Raw genomic sequence first — 15,023 nt, 5'->3', positions numbered from 1 at the left:
CTGTGGCTCTTATCAGGTGAGGAGACTTGCTAGATTGGGCAGCTGCACTTGGTCTTAACCATGAGTACTACAGCAAGAAAAGTTTAGGCTAAGCTGCAGTCCTTGGAAGTACCAGAGGTATAAGCAGAATTATATTTAGGCTTACTATAAGGATGAAGGGGGACAGCTTTTGGGGGGTGACTTTGCTAGATTTTATTTTTCCACATCTTGTTAATTTGTTTTGCCATTTTTAATATTTTTCTAATATTAACTCCGATATTGATGCCATTTTAGAAACAAATGTCAAGTATCAAGAGCAAATATGAGATATTTTCTGAACAGTTTGCTAAGAGCTGCACTCCCCCCCTCCCCCCCCCCAAAGAAAGCATTCATGTGGCCCCATTTGGAATCTTGACAAACCCTACAAAATGGGTAGGGGTAAAAGCCCAGTGATTCTCATTTACTGTTTATACCACAGAAAACTGAAAGGGATTGTCACAGAGACTTTAACCAGGCGCTGTGAATCCTGAATCCATGGACTGCATGCCATTAGGACATGCTGTGAAACAGCCTAGCAGAAGTCAGTTACCAGAGCTGGTCTCTCCCTGGCATATCTTTAAAATCACCTCAGACATGGCAGCAAGCTCTGCCTTGTATGTCCAAATCTCACCTGAGGACCTGGTAGTATCCTTCCTATCAGCAAAGTGCTGTGAAAAACTGCAGTGAAGACACCCTGCAGTTCTCTGTTACTATGAAGGAACTGTCTTTGGCAAGCAAGACTCAAACAGTAAGGCCGTCCACTAAAATTATTCTCAACAAGTTCATGACAGACTTCCCTTTCTGCTTAAACCACTGACCCTTTCTTGCTGCTTTCTCAGTATGAATTAAAAATTCCAGTGTTCTGATCCTAAGCACTGCTTGAATAGATACACATTCCTTTACATGAGCAAAAGGAGATTTGTGTCTGTTTATTGGTACATACCTTCCTAATTATAAATCTGCTGTGGCAATGGAAAAAAAAAAAAAATCCTGCTCTGTTTATACATAAAGCCTAAGAACCCCCCCCTCCCCCCACCCCAGGATTTTTCTTGTACATTTTTAGTCAATCAGCAGATAAATTAGAATACTTTCACCAGAATATTATGACAACTATTACAGCAGATGAAGCAATTTCTTGCTATTCACCTCTACAGAAGACATAGCAAAAGGACAAAACATTGATGTGTGACTGACCCGTGTGATTAAATACATTTTTCCCATAAAATTAAAAGCTCTAACTTCTTTTTAAACTTAGACATTTTCTATCAGTGAATATTCACGCTTTTGTACCAGGAAAATGTAATGTGACAGGACACAAGGAAGAAAGCACACATGGATGTTCATACATACCAAAATCCCTACTCTTTTACCCTTCTATTCCTTTTAGAGGTAATTGTGCCTGTTGTACATTCCAAAACACTGGTGGAGAATAGAGACTACTGTATAGCAGTGTTGCTTCCTAAGGAGAATACACAGACACAGACACACACAGACACACACACACACACGTGTGTGTGTGTATTTATTTCCCTAACCCAATGCCGTCTTTGGGTTAATTTTGTCCACACTTTTTCACATGTTTAAAAACACAATTCATACCTGTATTTGAGATAAACACATAAATAAGCAGTTATTTCAAAAGCCCTGCAAGGTTTCTTACCAATAATGTAATTTGAAAATGGTTAGAAAGCTTGGGAAAAAAAGTATTTTCTCATAGAGAGGAAAAATGAGTGCATTTGGGACACTAAATCAATGATGTATCCAAGCCTGTTTATTAGCTACTTGTTCAGTTTCTGTAAAATACAGCTTTGAAAAATAGTAACTCTAAAAGTTAGAGGGATGCTTTGAATTAATTGCTTAAGAAATTGTAACCAGCCTTTCTTAAGACAACTCTCGAGTCATATATGCTGGTTGTATGCTAACATAGTTGTTTGTAAGCACTTCAGAGTTCCTTGTTCCATAAAACTGTGTTTTCTTTAATGTCAAATCTTTCTATGTTCTCTTTTGTTTGGGGTGAACCAACTGGTTCACAGGCCAAGATTTAAAACTAAAATACAGTGCACAGTATCTGCTTCCCAGATAGATCCTATGTCCCAAATCCAAACTAGCCTCCTCTTACTCCCCTTAGAAGTCTGCCTGTTCAGATGCCACTTCTGTTCTCATCTTTCATTTACATACCACCCATCAATACAATGAAACAATATCACATATACTGAAGTCTAAGCAGCGAGTTAAATTAATTGACTGCTCTGTGTTTATATAGATCCTTTCCAGGAATTATGTTAACTTAAAAGCTCAATTTAAAGGAAGAAAACTCATTCATTGCCGATACAGAAGCTATTCCTTTAAAAATAGTATATTCCCACACAGCAGGACAGATCTGTCATTGCTGGAAAACTAGAAGCTCAAAACCAGAATTAACTACTTCTATTTTTAAAACAGTAGGCCTAAGTTTTGGACTGAGTTTTCAAGTCACTAATCGTGCTTGTACAGTTACAGCATTTCAGATGTCAGACATCTAAGACTACAAAGGGACTTAGGTGCAACTAAGTGAACACCACAGCACTTAAATACATCTTCATCACATCACACACACTGCACTGTTAAGACTGTGGGACATCCTGTAAATAACAGATAAGTAATTCAAAATGGGATCTACATAAAACAAAATGCTCATCAGGAAGTCATCTAAGATGGCCAGTAGGAAAAACCATGGACAAAGGAATCCTTGTATCTCGTCTTCACCCAAGAAAGAGAAGCTTTTCAAAGGCTGAACCAAGAACTGAAATCCTGCTTTCCCTTCTCCGTAACATAACCGATCAACCCTCACCACGGTGGCAGAATTTAGGCCAAGTATGACTTCAGTGCACAGAAATATCAATCCATGTCCATTGCCACCTCTCACTAAGAAGTGAGCTACAGGGTACACTGTGTGTGAGGACTACAGAAATGATGGCTTTGTGGAAAGGAGGAACCTAATATTCATCTTCCTGTCCCCAAACTATCCAATGAATATTTAACAAATACATATGCAGTTTTTGGAACAGCAATTGGATCCCTAAACACTAGCCAAGCAAACTCCTCTTCTACACAGGGAAGTATCCACAGGATGGTGTTAAAGTAACTCCCACAATTCCCAGTAATTTATAGCCTAATACTCTGGAAGGTGAAAAGTAAGTTTAAACCCCCTCTAGCCAAAGAAACCAAATGTCCTGCTATCTTGAGTGAATCCCTAAGGTATCAGAAAACCAAATAAACCCTGTTCTGTACAGTTCTGCACAGCAGGCTTTCAAAGGAGATGCAGATACGCACTCTGGATAGATCCTGACCCAGTAAGGTGCTCTGAAAATGTCCAGCCCCTTTGAACAGAGAAGTGACAAAGCACCTCTCCTGTATATTCAGAAGAGGATGATGAGTGACAGGCACAAGGGAACCATCTCCCAGACTTTGTTCATTTCTGCATACAGACAGAGGAAGAAGTACAGGTTTCTGGTCAACGCTGTGGAAGCTAGCAGAGCCAGGATGGTATTTCAGGAGAAAGAAATGGTGCTGCAGCTACAGGCTGAAGACAGACAGAAAACATCAGCAGACCCACTGATACCTCATTTGTTTCTCAGCTTTGCTGAATGCCTTTGCTACTGAAGCCATGGCAATATAGGAACAATTTCATACTCCTTGTTCTTTTTCCCTTATTCACTGTAGCCTCCCCTAAAGAAACTAAAACTACAGTCCAGTTCATTTTCAGCGAAGGAAAATTCAGGAAAGAAACCTCTACCACATTCCCTCATTTCTAGCAGCAACAACCTTCAGCGAACAGACAAAATAAAACTGGCAGGAACGTCTTATGTTATCCCCCAACAACCAACAAATCTGGTGGAGTCCAAACAGGAACAGGGGGTCACACTTTCAGCAGAGCAAATGTCTGTTATCCACTGCCTCCACCTCTGCCTGTCAGGGCCAAAGCTTACTACTGCAGATAAAATGGAATTTTTAACCGATTCCATTAATCAGTATAACCAGTTTTGCGTAAACAGGCCTGATTGTCATGTTCATACCACTGATTAGCAGCTGCTGCTAGCTGCTACAAACTTCCAACAGTAGATTTCTGCTCTTGCTCAATTACTTTTCCATCTGTCAAGTATAAGTTTTCTATGACAATGATTTATAGGATGGTTCACTGGAGCAAGGTTCATCAAGTTTTAGTAAGCTTATGTCATGTAGCACGTACAAAGTTTAAAGAAAGCTGGAAAAATATGTTACATAAAATTACAGTAGCCTGGCCTAGTGTCTATCTGCAGAGGACATGCTCATGAATGTTCAGTAGGGTAAGAATTGTTTCAAATGAGGTTCTGCAGGTCCCTTCTGCCAAGACTCAAAAAAGCGCAGAGGGATCTGCCTGTATAATCAAATAAGGAACCTAAGCCATAATAAGCTACTTCACATGGTTACTCTTTACACCGGTCCTAACTCCCGCTGACCAATCACAGATTATCACTGGCCTTCACTGAAGTCATCCCAAATTATTTTTGTTAATGATCTGAGGCATACACATCGATACTTTATGCCATCATCATTCCCGTTATCTTCTGTCTTAATAATGAATTACTTTGATACCAACGTTAACTTGTTTTTAGTTGAATATATAACTGTTGCATAAATGTTCAGGATAATACACATAAGCAAACACACTAAGATGCTAAGGTGACCTTGAAAAACTAAAGCTTTGGAAAGCGCTCATTGAGATTAAATAAAAATTAATGCAAGGCAATACCTTTGTAGGAAAACAGAAACCAGCTTAGGTAACAAGTGACTCATATAAGGAAATTTACTATTTGCCTGGGAAGTTTCTGATGTAACGAATATAAAATGTCAGAATCTTTTATTTCGTCCATGTCCAAGAACTTGGAATTACAGACTAGAGAGATCAAAGCCTAAGGGTGAGGTGAGCCGGTGCTTGCTGTGGGCTCTGCACTATTCATCCCCAGATTTTCACAGGGAAGGAGGTGAGAAAGCCAGCTGTGTTCCTCAGCACTTAACTGCTACCTTTGATACAGCAACAATAAGAGGAAGGGGAAGATCCACCTGAGTTCACCTATTGTTTAGACAGATACAAACCTTTACTTTACAAGACCTTGTCCAGCATCCTTAAGGAAGAAACAAAACTTGAAAACGTACAGCTGAAGGACATATTCAAAACCAGTTTTATAAAGACATGAGGTAAAGTTATGTAAGATACAAAAGTATCTCGTAAGACCATTATTGTATTACAGGATGACCTTGGTTTCTGTTACTAACAGTCCTAGAAACTCAACAAAAGACTTGGTAGGTTAGTCCTACCCCCAAGAAATTACAACTTGAGCATCAAACTCATAATACAGCAGTATATACTTGTATATACTTGCATATCTCAAATTATAGTCTAAGTATCTATGAAGTAAAAAGAGTAATGTATTTCCTAAAATTTGGAAGGGAATAATCAAAATCCATCTTCCAATAATGTAGTTCCTTACCATACTCTGAAGTAAAGGATAGCATTTCTGCTCTCTCTTCCCAATAGATTTTAATTTTACCTTCAAGTTATTTGACCTGAGTAATTTCAGAGTTCTCTGTAGACTCTCTGGGTATCAGCAACACTGGACAAGAGCTGCTCTTTGACTTGGAACTGCAGATTATGCTGTGTTCAACAGACAGCCACAGATGCAAAACTAAGACTATGAACTGGCCTTGTTAATATTGATTAATCTAAAGCTAATAATTTAAAGAACTCTGGTGAGGGAGGTGACATTAATTGTAAAGACTGACTTTATGGCACAATATGTTCTTTTTCAAAGGTCTCAATGTAAATCATATACTCTTAAAATGAATAAAAGGATTCCAGAGTTCAACATGCACATCTTTAAATCTCTCTCACACAAAGGTGAATTTGGGAAGTGCTAGCATGATAAAATGCAACAACTGTCTTCACCAGAACAGGCCTAAGCCAGACCCCAGCTTTGTTAGCTGGTTCAGCTCTATGCAACTCTGTTAATTTACACACCTGAAGAATTTGTCCAAGAGGCTTAGGCTTTTCTTTGTATCTTACATGAAAGGACTTATTTTATGAGACGTGAAGTGTCTTGCAAGAGTGGTTGTGTTTTAAGGCTTCACCTACCTATCAGCAACTATTTTATTAGTAACCAGTGTGGTGGTGCAGCCCCGTCCCTTCCCCCTTGCCACGTTGCGATGTCAGGACCAGCCAACACTGTGTTTTCACACAGTGAGTTGGGACAGCTCAATACTTTCTTATCCTGGCTATGGTACAGTGAGTCAGAACCATTAGGCACACCCTAACTGCACCCGGGGCTCCTGTCACCTGGAACTGTACCTGAGACTCCTGTTGCTTAGATCATGACTCACTGCAAAAATCGGAGGACGGTTGCCGAAAGCTGACAACGGGACCTGGGCTCATACCCTTTACTCCTTGAGGCTCAACCCTTTGCCCGTTGAGAAATGCTGAGACATTTGACATGAATATTTCACTGAACTCGAGGGGAATTTTTTAACAGGTATACCTCTGTTTTTATATGTATCTATCTCTGTGCGCACATGTGTGAATTAACCTAGGCATATTCTACTGAATTGCTTTGTAATTGTTCATCAGTGATTAAGTGTTACTAAATCTTGTCATTTACCTCAAACTGTAAATGAACCTCAGATCACTGCTACACACATAATCCCTTAGACATAAACCATTGACCAAGTCTGGGACGAGGAGTAGATCCAGCCACACCTAAACTCCAACAGGAGTTTAGAAAGCAAGGGGGTCTTCTCTGAACCTCGTGACCCAATGGGAGGGTCTCCCCTACCTTTCTGTATCCCCAATATTTGTACAAATCATGAAAAATCAAATCTAACTCAATCTTTCTTTGTATGTTTATCCCCCACACTTTGGTGTTTTCAGTCTCTGTATTCTAGTTTGATTCTAACTTGATTTTCCTTTGTGCACTTCGTAAGTAATAGAGCGAACCTTGCCACTTGCCATCGAACTCTGTGAGGTCGTGCTTTTATAAATTCCTATTAAATAATTTTTGCTGATACCTTTGATGGTGAATTCTTTTAAGTGGTTCAAACCACTCATTCGCAACAACCAGATGGGGAAAAAAAAAGCCCACCAGTACCTCCCTTTGGTACAATTAATTGATGAAATTTACTAAACATTTATTCAGTGCATGGCAGAAAAAGCTCCTGAACTTAAGATTGTTTCCTGTATACAAGTATCATAGAACATATACTGGCAGCAGAGAAAAATAACAGCTTTGAAAGCTATCTGTTATAGGACACTTCATTCTTTAAAACTACATATAGCAGCATGATACAGTTCTGATGAAAGCAACAGCAAGTAATGTGATATAAAATATGCATGAGCCTGAATGTGTCCCTACATATGGTCTGTACAGTATGTTTTATGCTCGACAGCATGGTATGGTACAAGTAGAAAGAAGAATAGATGAGACAGAACTACAACTTAGAATCAAGATTATTTTGTTACTTTCCCCGCTTCCATGGAGAGCAGAAATGAAGCGCTAAAAAATGTGCAAAACCCCCAACCAACCAAATGAATAAAAAAGGACAAAGAAAAAAAAAAATTAAGGACATGCATGGTTCAAAACTTCAAACCTCCTTTCCAACATTTCAGTACTACTAGCTAGTGTGGTAAAGCTTACTACATTAGCTTAGCCACTCAATTTTGTAAAGATGCTGTCACCTGACATTAAAAACCCAGTATTTCCTGCTGTAACAATATAACAATGGCCTCCAATATTTATAAATATTGAAGACCCTTTTTTTGCATAATTACCTTGTGAAGTCAGTCATCTCCATCATAATCACACACATCCTCTTGGCCAAAACAATGATGTCATTGCTGGTATCATCCCATATTTCAATCTCTGCATCAAGCTTACTCTTGACTTTTTTGAAGTCAGCCACTTGCTCAGCTATCTTTTCCTTTTCAGCCTCTGGCAGTTGAGTCATCTTGGCCTGAAACATAAAATAATTTGATTAGCAAAAACATCTATCTCAGAGTGTTTTTTGTTTTTTAAACAAAATCACTGGGTATTATTAAATATATAGCTTAAACACACTGTGGCCTGAGCCAACTGTTCCAGCCTGAGCACTTCTGAATTTCAAAATCTGTATGCTATCATTGGGATGGGCCAAATAAATTACATCAGAGTAATGGGGACAGTGGTGTCCCCAAAACCATTAATATTAACATAGTGAAATAAAGAAGAATAAAGTCTTCCTAAGAGCCTTTATGAAATATGACTGACAGAGTTTCTTAGGGATGAAGAAGCCTAAGTATTTTTAAGTATATGCAGGTTATGAAATGCAATATTCTTTCAGGTACGAAAGAATAAATGAAAAGGTTTAATTGTCCTAAAACTTTCAGGTATGCTTGCCCTCCCTCCTGAGAAGGTTCTATAATATCATTTTTAAAACTGAGAAGGACTTTTTTGTTCAAATATGCATCTTCTGTCTTTGAAAAAGATAAATAAACAGATGAACATGTCAGAAATCAGTATGTGAATAAGGTTATCAAAAAAGTATCTCGAATGCCAACAGGAAAACTTCCAGTATTCAAATAAAGCCACATCCAACCTGGGCTCAGGCAGGACACAGGCCTATATTTGGCTGCAGCTCCAGATTGGACTGTTTGCAACCATTCCACCTGCTAAACCTGTTTCAAGTAGAGGATGAGTATAGCTAGAAAAGCGGCATGTTTTGTGCAAGTTCAGGCTACGGAATCAGAAGATTTGATCTATACTCAATGCATGTATTCTTCCTACATTTAAGCATTAGTGAAGTATTTAATATATAAAGAGTGAAACAACTTCTGAAAATGCAGCATGGTGAGAGAAACATTTTACTTCATATTCTTTATGAGCAAGATTATCAGCCTGCTCCAGAGAAGGGTCAGATATACTTCCTGTGTCAGAAACAGGCCAGAAAGCAGACAGGGGCCAAGATATTTTGTGGCCATATGCCCGTCCTGGCCCTTCGTAATACTTTCTACCACAGGAAGGGAGGAGACCTTTCGGCCTGTTTGTCTCGACGGCTCTACTGCCATAGCGGTTTTTATCTGGGACCTTCTCTGCGAAGTGGTCCACCCCTTGCACTGCAGGCCTTGAGGAACTCACAGTTACATACAGCAACTACTAACACGCTGCAATTATACTGCAATTAAACAATAAATATTTTGTGACTTATTCTTGTTTATAAAACATTATATACTATCCATAAAACAGAAAGTCAAGGCAGTGGCTGAATTACTTATGATTAGTATAATGGGTAAGCAGTTTAATATGTAGTGCGTGTGTTTTTCAAGCCATGCCATTTCAGAGATTTTATTTATGCTAGAATCACTCTGTCACAAGGTTAATTTTCCCATTTATATGAATTACTGGAAATTACGGGTCTCCCAAAGTGTAACTATGTTATAATTGCAGTCACAGAATTAGAAAGTGTAACTATTTTAAGAAATGCTTTTCCTGTTTTGTTAAAAAAAAACAAACCCTAAAACAGGCCAGAGAAGACCAAGACACATTTTCCTCGTGGCTGAAGGATAAGCTTGCTGGGAAAGGTATGAAACAGTCAAAAATAAGAGTTGGGCTACAGAGTCAAGAGAACTGAAGTACCCCTTTTTTATAATCTAATATGTATTTGCTGATTGGTAGACGCTTATGGTATTTCGTAGCCCCCAGCTTCAATACTGTTTTGTGTTCAAGAACACAGGCCTAGATCTGGAAAGCACAAGAAAGATGACATTTTAATGAGGGAACAGTGACATACAGTATCCTGCTATGTGCCAACAATACTGAGTTTCAGGTGGAATGAGACACATTATCCACTGGAACAAAGGGGCAAAGGAAACTACAATTCTGACCTTGACTTTTCTTTCATTTTCCTCATACTGCTTTAAAACCATTTACAGCAACAAAATAAAACAATTGTATACACAGCCTTTTAAGTGCAGATATGATTTTGTATCAAAACAGACAACATAATGGTAAGTGTGAAATAAAGATCTAAATTGAATGACTGCTATTACATGAGTGCAGGCTTATTTTGTCCACCAGGAGAAAATGATTTTTTCATTACTTCTAAGACAAAATGGTTTTTACTGCAGTAGCAGATAACAGAGTTAAAACTAAGTGAGAGGAGAAGTTACATTTCTGATATTTTTCTTTCTTCTATTAAAAAAACCCAGTATGTATTTTTTTCTTTAATTTCCTTAAATTAACTCTTCAGAAGGCTATTTATCCCTCATAGCTGGGAGTCTCCCAACACTGGGGTTATTTGCATTGTCTCATTTGCAACGTGACTTACCATGTGAGATTGGTGTTTCTTTTCATTTCAGCCCCTTCCAAGTTTCAGTCAATTCGCTATCACAGATACTGACATTTTAATGTCAGAACAAATTGTACACATGATAAAAATAGAGGACACATAGGGAGTAACTACTTGGTGAAGATTTTGACTCTTCTCTCACTGGTGTATTATTCACCAATGAGATCCCAACCCAAAGAACTGGCCTTTTTCCTACCTTTGCCCCTGGCTCCACTCAAAGGAACTGACTTTCATATAAACTTAGGATTATTCTCTCCAAATCTTACACTGACATGCATTTTTTCTCTCCCGACCACTCCCCCGCCCCCCCCCCCCCCCCCCCAAAAATTACTGGCCAGATCCATGCTACCAAAATTCTTAACACGGGAATCAGGAAGGAAAGAAAAGCAACAGAAAGAAGCAAATTACACTCAAGCAATTGTTTGTGTTACCGAAAACTCCTTCTGTCCGAGACAGAGGCAAGCCAGACACCCTTTTTAAAGGTAAGAACCTCCCTTTGAAAATTATTTAACACTTCCTGCTTTGTATGTTGCAGTGTGTCATGTAACTATAAAAAAGAAAAGAGGAAAACTCTGTTTTATTACAATTTGGTAGGTTACAAAGAAAACAAACCCCACTCTGATGATGGAGCACATGAAAAACTTTCCAGAGCTTTTACAAGCAAGTGTACAAAATAACATACTCTTCACACCTTGTAGTTAGAAGATAATGGCCTAGATCCAAAAAAACCTGATTCATGTCCCTGCTTTGCCTTAGTTGAGAGCTAAGCTTTTCATTCCACCACAGACTCAGCAGCCACAGGAAGCCATCTCACTTATGTTCTTGCTCCCCTGCTGCAGAGTCAGCTGAACATTTGGTGGAAGTGAACAAGATCCCTCCAAATCACTCAAAGGACAGTAATAACTTTCAGTCAAACTGTTATAAACCAGTTCCAATTGTGACCTTTAATTGTTTTTTCTTGAACAAACATGTAGATCACTGTCATAAAATACGCACACATCATCTGAGCCCGTTTTATCAGGAAGGTGAACATAAGATAGGCACTTACAAAGACTATTATACAGATGTGTTTTTAATGCCAATACTCAAGTACACTTCTTGAATACAGCACAGAGTCAAAACTGACTCTGTTAAAATGAGTAAAATGTGTCCACTACCTTTTACAAAACGTACTTTTTCTACTGAGTGAATAATTATTCAAGTTTGGATAAAGAGGTGAAAGAGAGAATGGTGGATATTCAGCAATTCATGGCAAAGTGAATACACAGCATGTTTCCTTGAGATGAACTGTGTGGGTGTGTGACACTGACAGCTGGGAGAAGCTGAGTTTCTTCTAAGATTACTACCTGCTGTCACCAGTTGTCTTCTCCCAGTTTTAAGAATTGTAGCGTGCCTGCTGAAGTCCAGCATTCTTTGAACAAGTTCAGAGAGTGCCTCATTTGGGATGCCACCTCAGTTGCTGTATATTTTTAGATACAATGTAATTGGATAAAGAGGTAGAGCTATCAGGAGATAACAGAACAAACTGTTTAATGTCATTTTTGCATCAGGCTTCACTAGAAAGGTTGACTTAGATGAGGCAATTGTGTCATATTAATCTAGTCATATTAATCTAATCTTCTTTGTCCCAGCATAATAGGCCCATAGATGAAGAAGCAACATGTCATAAATCTGGGCTTCACTACGGTTTTGTCACTGGTTCTCATGTCATCCTCACAAATAATTTAAGGAAATATGATCTAGATGTAATTGCCATTGGGTGGATGTCATACTGGTTAGAAAACTGCTCACAGAATACTTATCAAGAGCACAGGCCAAGCCAGAGGGATCCATCAGGCAAAATTCTGAAGGGACCTGCCCTGACTCTGGCATTATTCAGTATTTTCACTAACGGTGTGGATGATAGAACCAAGAGTACACATCACACATTTGCAGTGTAAGAGGCCTGGTTTGACATCTAAGAGGCCTGGTTTACAATTCAAAGTGATCTTGAGAAACTTGAGAACTGCTCTGAAAAAATAATAGGATGTATTTCAGCTGAGACAAGTACATGGTTTCACACTTAAGAAATATCACCAATACGCACAAAGAACTGAGACAAAACCAAGTTATCAGCGGTTCTGTGGGTGAGGATTTGTAGTTGATCAAAATGTACTCTTGGCAAAAAGACAAACCTCATACAAAACTCATTCTAAAGCATGCATACAGAATAATATAGTGTAAACCTTACACTAGTGCTTGTTGCTGAGACCACAGCCGGCATAATGCATTTAGCAATATAAATACTCTGGACACAAAATTCAAAAAGTCATTAACCAGCTGAAGAGCATGCAGAGGAGAGAAAAAGAGATCAAAAAGACATACAGAAACCACTCTCTTAAAGGATAAATGGTCCGAAGGATCTTCTTCAGGGATATAAGAGAGTCCTACAAATAATAATCAGTATTGCTATCCAGTTTAATTACTGAGAGATCTCACAGCACATTGCCCAAGTTAACCTGCATCTCACCGTGTGGGACGGTGTCATAAGCACTATCATATTCATCTTAGAGATATGGAATTATCTGATGGAAAGATAAATGAATTCAACATTTCCAAGATTACCTATATACTTGCAGAGTCAGGAACATAAATATGAGGTCAAATCTCAGTCCTGCTATCTCACCACTAACCTATACTCTCTATACACAGAGACAGATTTTGAAAAAGTTATTATTAATATATGAGTATTTCCTACATAAGGAAAATGAGATTTCCTACTTTAGATGTAGCCTTTGTTAAAAGTGGCATATGCACATCACATCTGGTTTTATGTACTTTATATGTTGTGATAAAAAGAGAAAGAGAAAAGGCACTTTCATAAGCACTAGTTCCCTGTTGGAGCAGTGAGAGATGTGACACAGGAGAAAATACAACACACTTGACAAAGCAAGAGGAATCAAGAGTGCTGTTATGCAGAGCTAGTATCGAGACAGATACATATAAATAAAATTGAATTACTATAGCAGAAATGCCCAAGAGAAAGAATTCAAGGAGGAAAAAAGGTTACTCTGCAATCTTGCCGTACCACTTCTGGAACACAGTCATTCTTGGTGTTACCACTGCATGAAGAAGCCTCACAATAGCACATAAAGTTGCTGCAGAACTCAAAATGAGACAATCCCTGTCTAAACCTTAAAATCTATCTTCCCTATCAGATTCTTCATATTGCTAAATAGGTTCTATGTATAAATCTTCAAATATCAATATCAAATAGCAATCCAAGCAGAGAGGCCTTAAATCACTGTTCATGTTTGCTGCAGCAGCAAATAGATTTGTTCAAACACTGGTTTAAAAAAAAAAGTATGTTAAGGTTTCTGTCAATATGTTGATTTAGGCAGAGAAGGTATGTATCTGATTTAGTCAAAGCTGTAATTTTCTATTAATTTTGGGGATAATGTGCCATTTATGGCCTTGATAGCATAATCTGAAATCTAGGAAAATTGTTCCCAAGTAAAGATATAGAATCAGGCTTTAAGCAGTGACTGCTATCTAGATCCCCCCGAAAGGAACATTTACAGGACTTGTATTATTTTCGGGAGAAATGGAAGAAAAAATAGAAATGTACATCCTATACTGTTAAAATACTGTTTTTTCAGATGTATTAACCATAGTTTATCTACAAATAATGGTGCCTTCCACGTCCCCACCAAATTCACTGACAGTGCAGATTATATATTGTGTATGTAGTACAAGGAAAAGCATATCCCAGGGAGATCTCTTCACAGCAACAACCTATGCCTCTGACTCTTGATAGCCAGCTCCCTATCTACAACAGTCTTCAGCATTTACTTCTTGCTTTGTGTAGTCATCTGGTAGTATGTGTTATTTATGGTTCTCTTTTAAAAAACATTCCCTTTAAAGAAGTACCCTGATTTATCTGAGAATTGGAAGACCCTGTGTGAAAATGTGATCTTTTAAAGCTTTAGTGGATCTTTTGTTACTACATTGTGATAGTAAACATCTACAAACTACTGCTTCTGTTTTCCCAGTGAGAGAAAAATTGCAAGTGCATTCATTATGGGATATTTATGAAAATATGCAAGCACACCATCTGTACCTGTTCCAAACAAATTCGTAACATCTTATATGGATAACATTTTGAAGGAAAACCTTGCCCTTCTTAACTACAATAGAAATTTTAGCCTGTAATGTCAGGAAAATGTGCTAATATTTACAAAGAGTAATTTCAATTGAAAAGGGCAGCTAGTGTATTTTAATTGCCAATTATGTTTATTGAGTAGTAAGATTGTATGAGGTGATCTTTCACAGTTGTTGCATTTCTCAAAATGTTTTAAGATTCAACTGACAGTTAATTAACATATAATTGAAATGCACATATGCAACACAAGTTAACAGCATTCATTTTGGCTAGTGTTTTTTTGTAAGTATTTAGGTTCTTAATAAAGAAAATATTTGTGTTGAATAAAAAAAAAGTGTTTGCTGGAAAACAGATGTGAATTAAAATGCCATTTTCTTGACATAATTCTTTTTGTATTGAAAATGTTTGCTTTTTCCCAACTAGTTCTATCATTTATAATTTCCATTATGGGAATAATACTAGAATCAATCAAGTG

At 38.0% G+C, this 15,023-nt stretch overlaps 1 protein-coding gene across 5 annotated transcripts in view; it reads right to left on the bottom strand.

Moving 5' to 3' along the window:
- Positions 1-15,023, bottom strand: part of CTNNA3 (catenin alpha 3) — a 549,510-nt gene that overhangs the window by 60,619 nt on the left and 473,868 nt on the right. For all 5 annotated transcript variants that reach the window (XM_030030142.2, XM_030030141.1, XM_030030143.2 and 2 more), the window contains one exon: positions 7,856-8,037. In XM_030030142.2, coding sequence (XP_029886002.1) covers positions 7,856-8,037 — 182 coding nt within the window. The remainder of the gene's footprint in view (positions 1-7,855; positions 8,038-15,023) is intronic.

This window comes from Aquila chrysaetos, chromosome 11, assembly GCF_900496995.4.
Source record: "Aquila chrysaetos chrysaetos chromosome 11, bAquChr1.4, whole genome shotgun sequence".
Taxonomy (NCBI): Eukaryota; Metazoa; Chordata; class Aves; order Accipitriformes; family Accipitridae; genus Aquila; species Aquila chrysaetos.
This window is presented reverse-complemented; position numbering and strand designations above follow the sequence as displayed.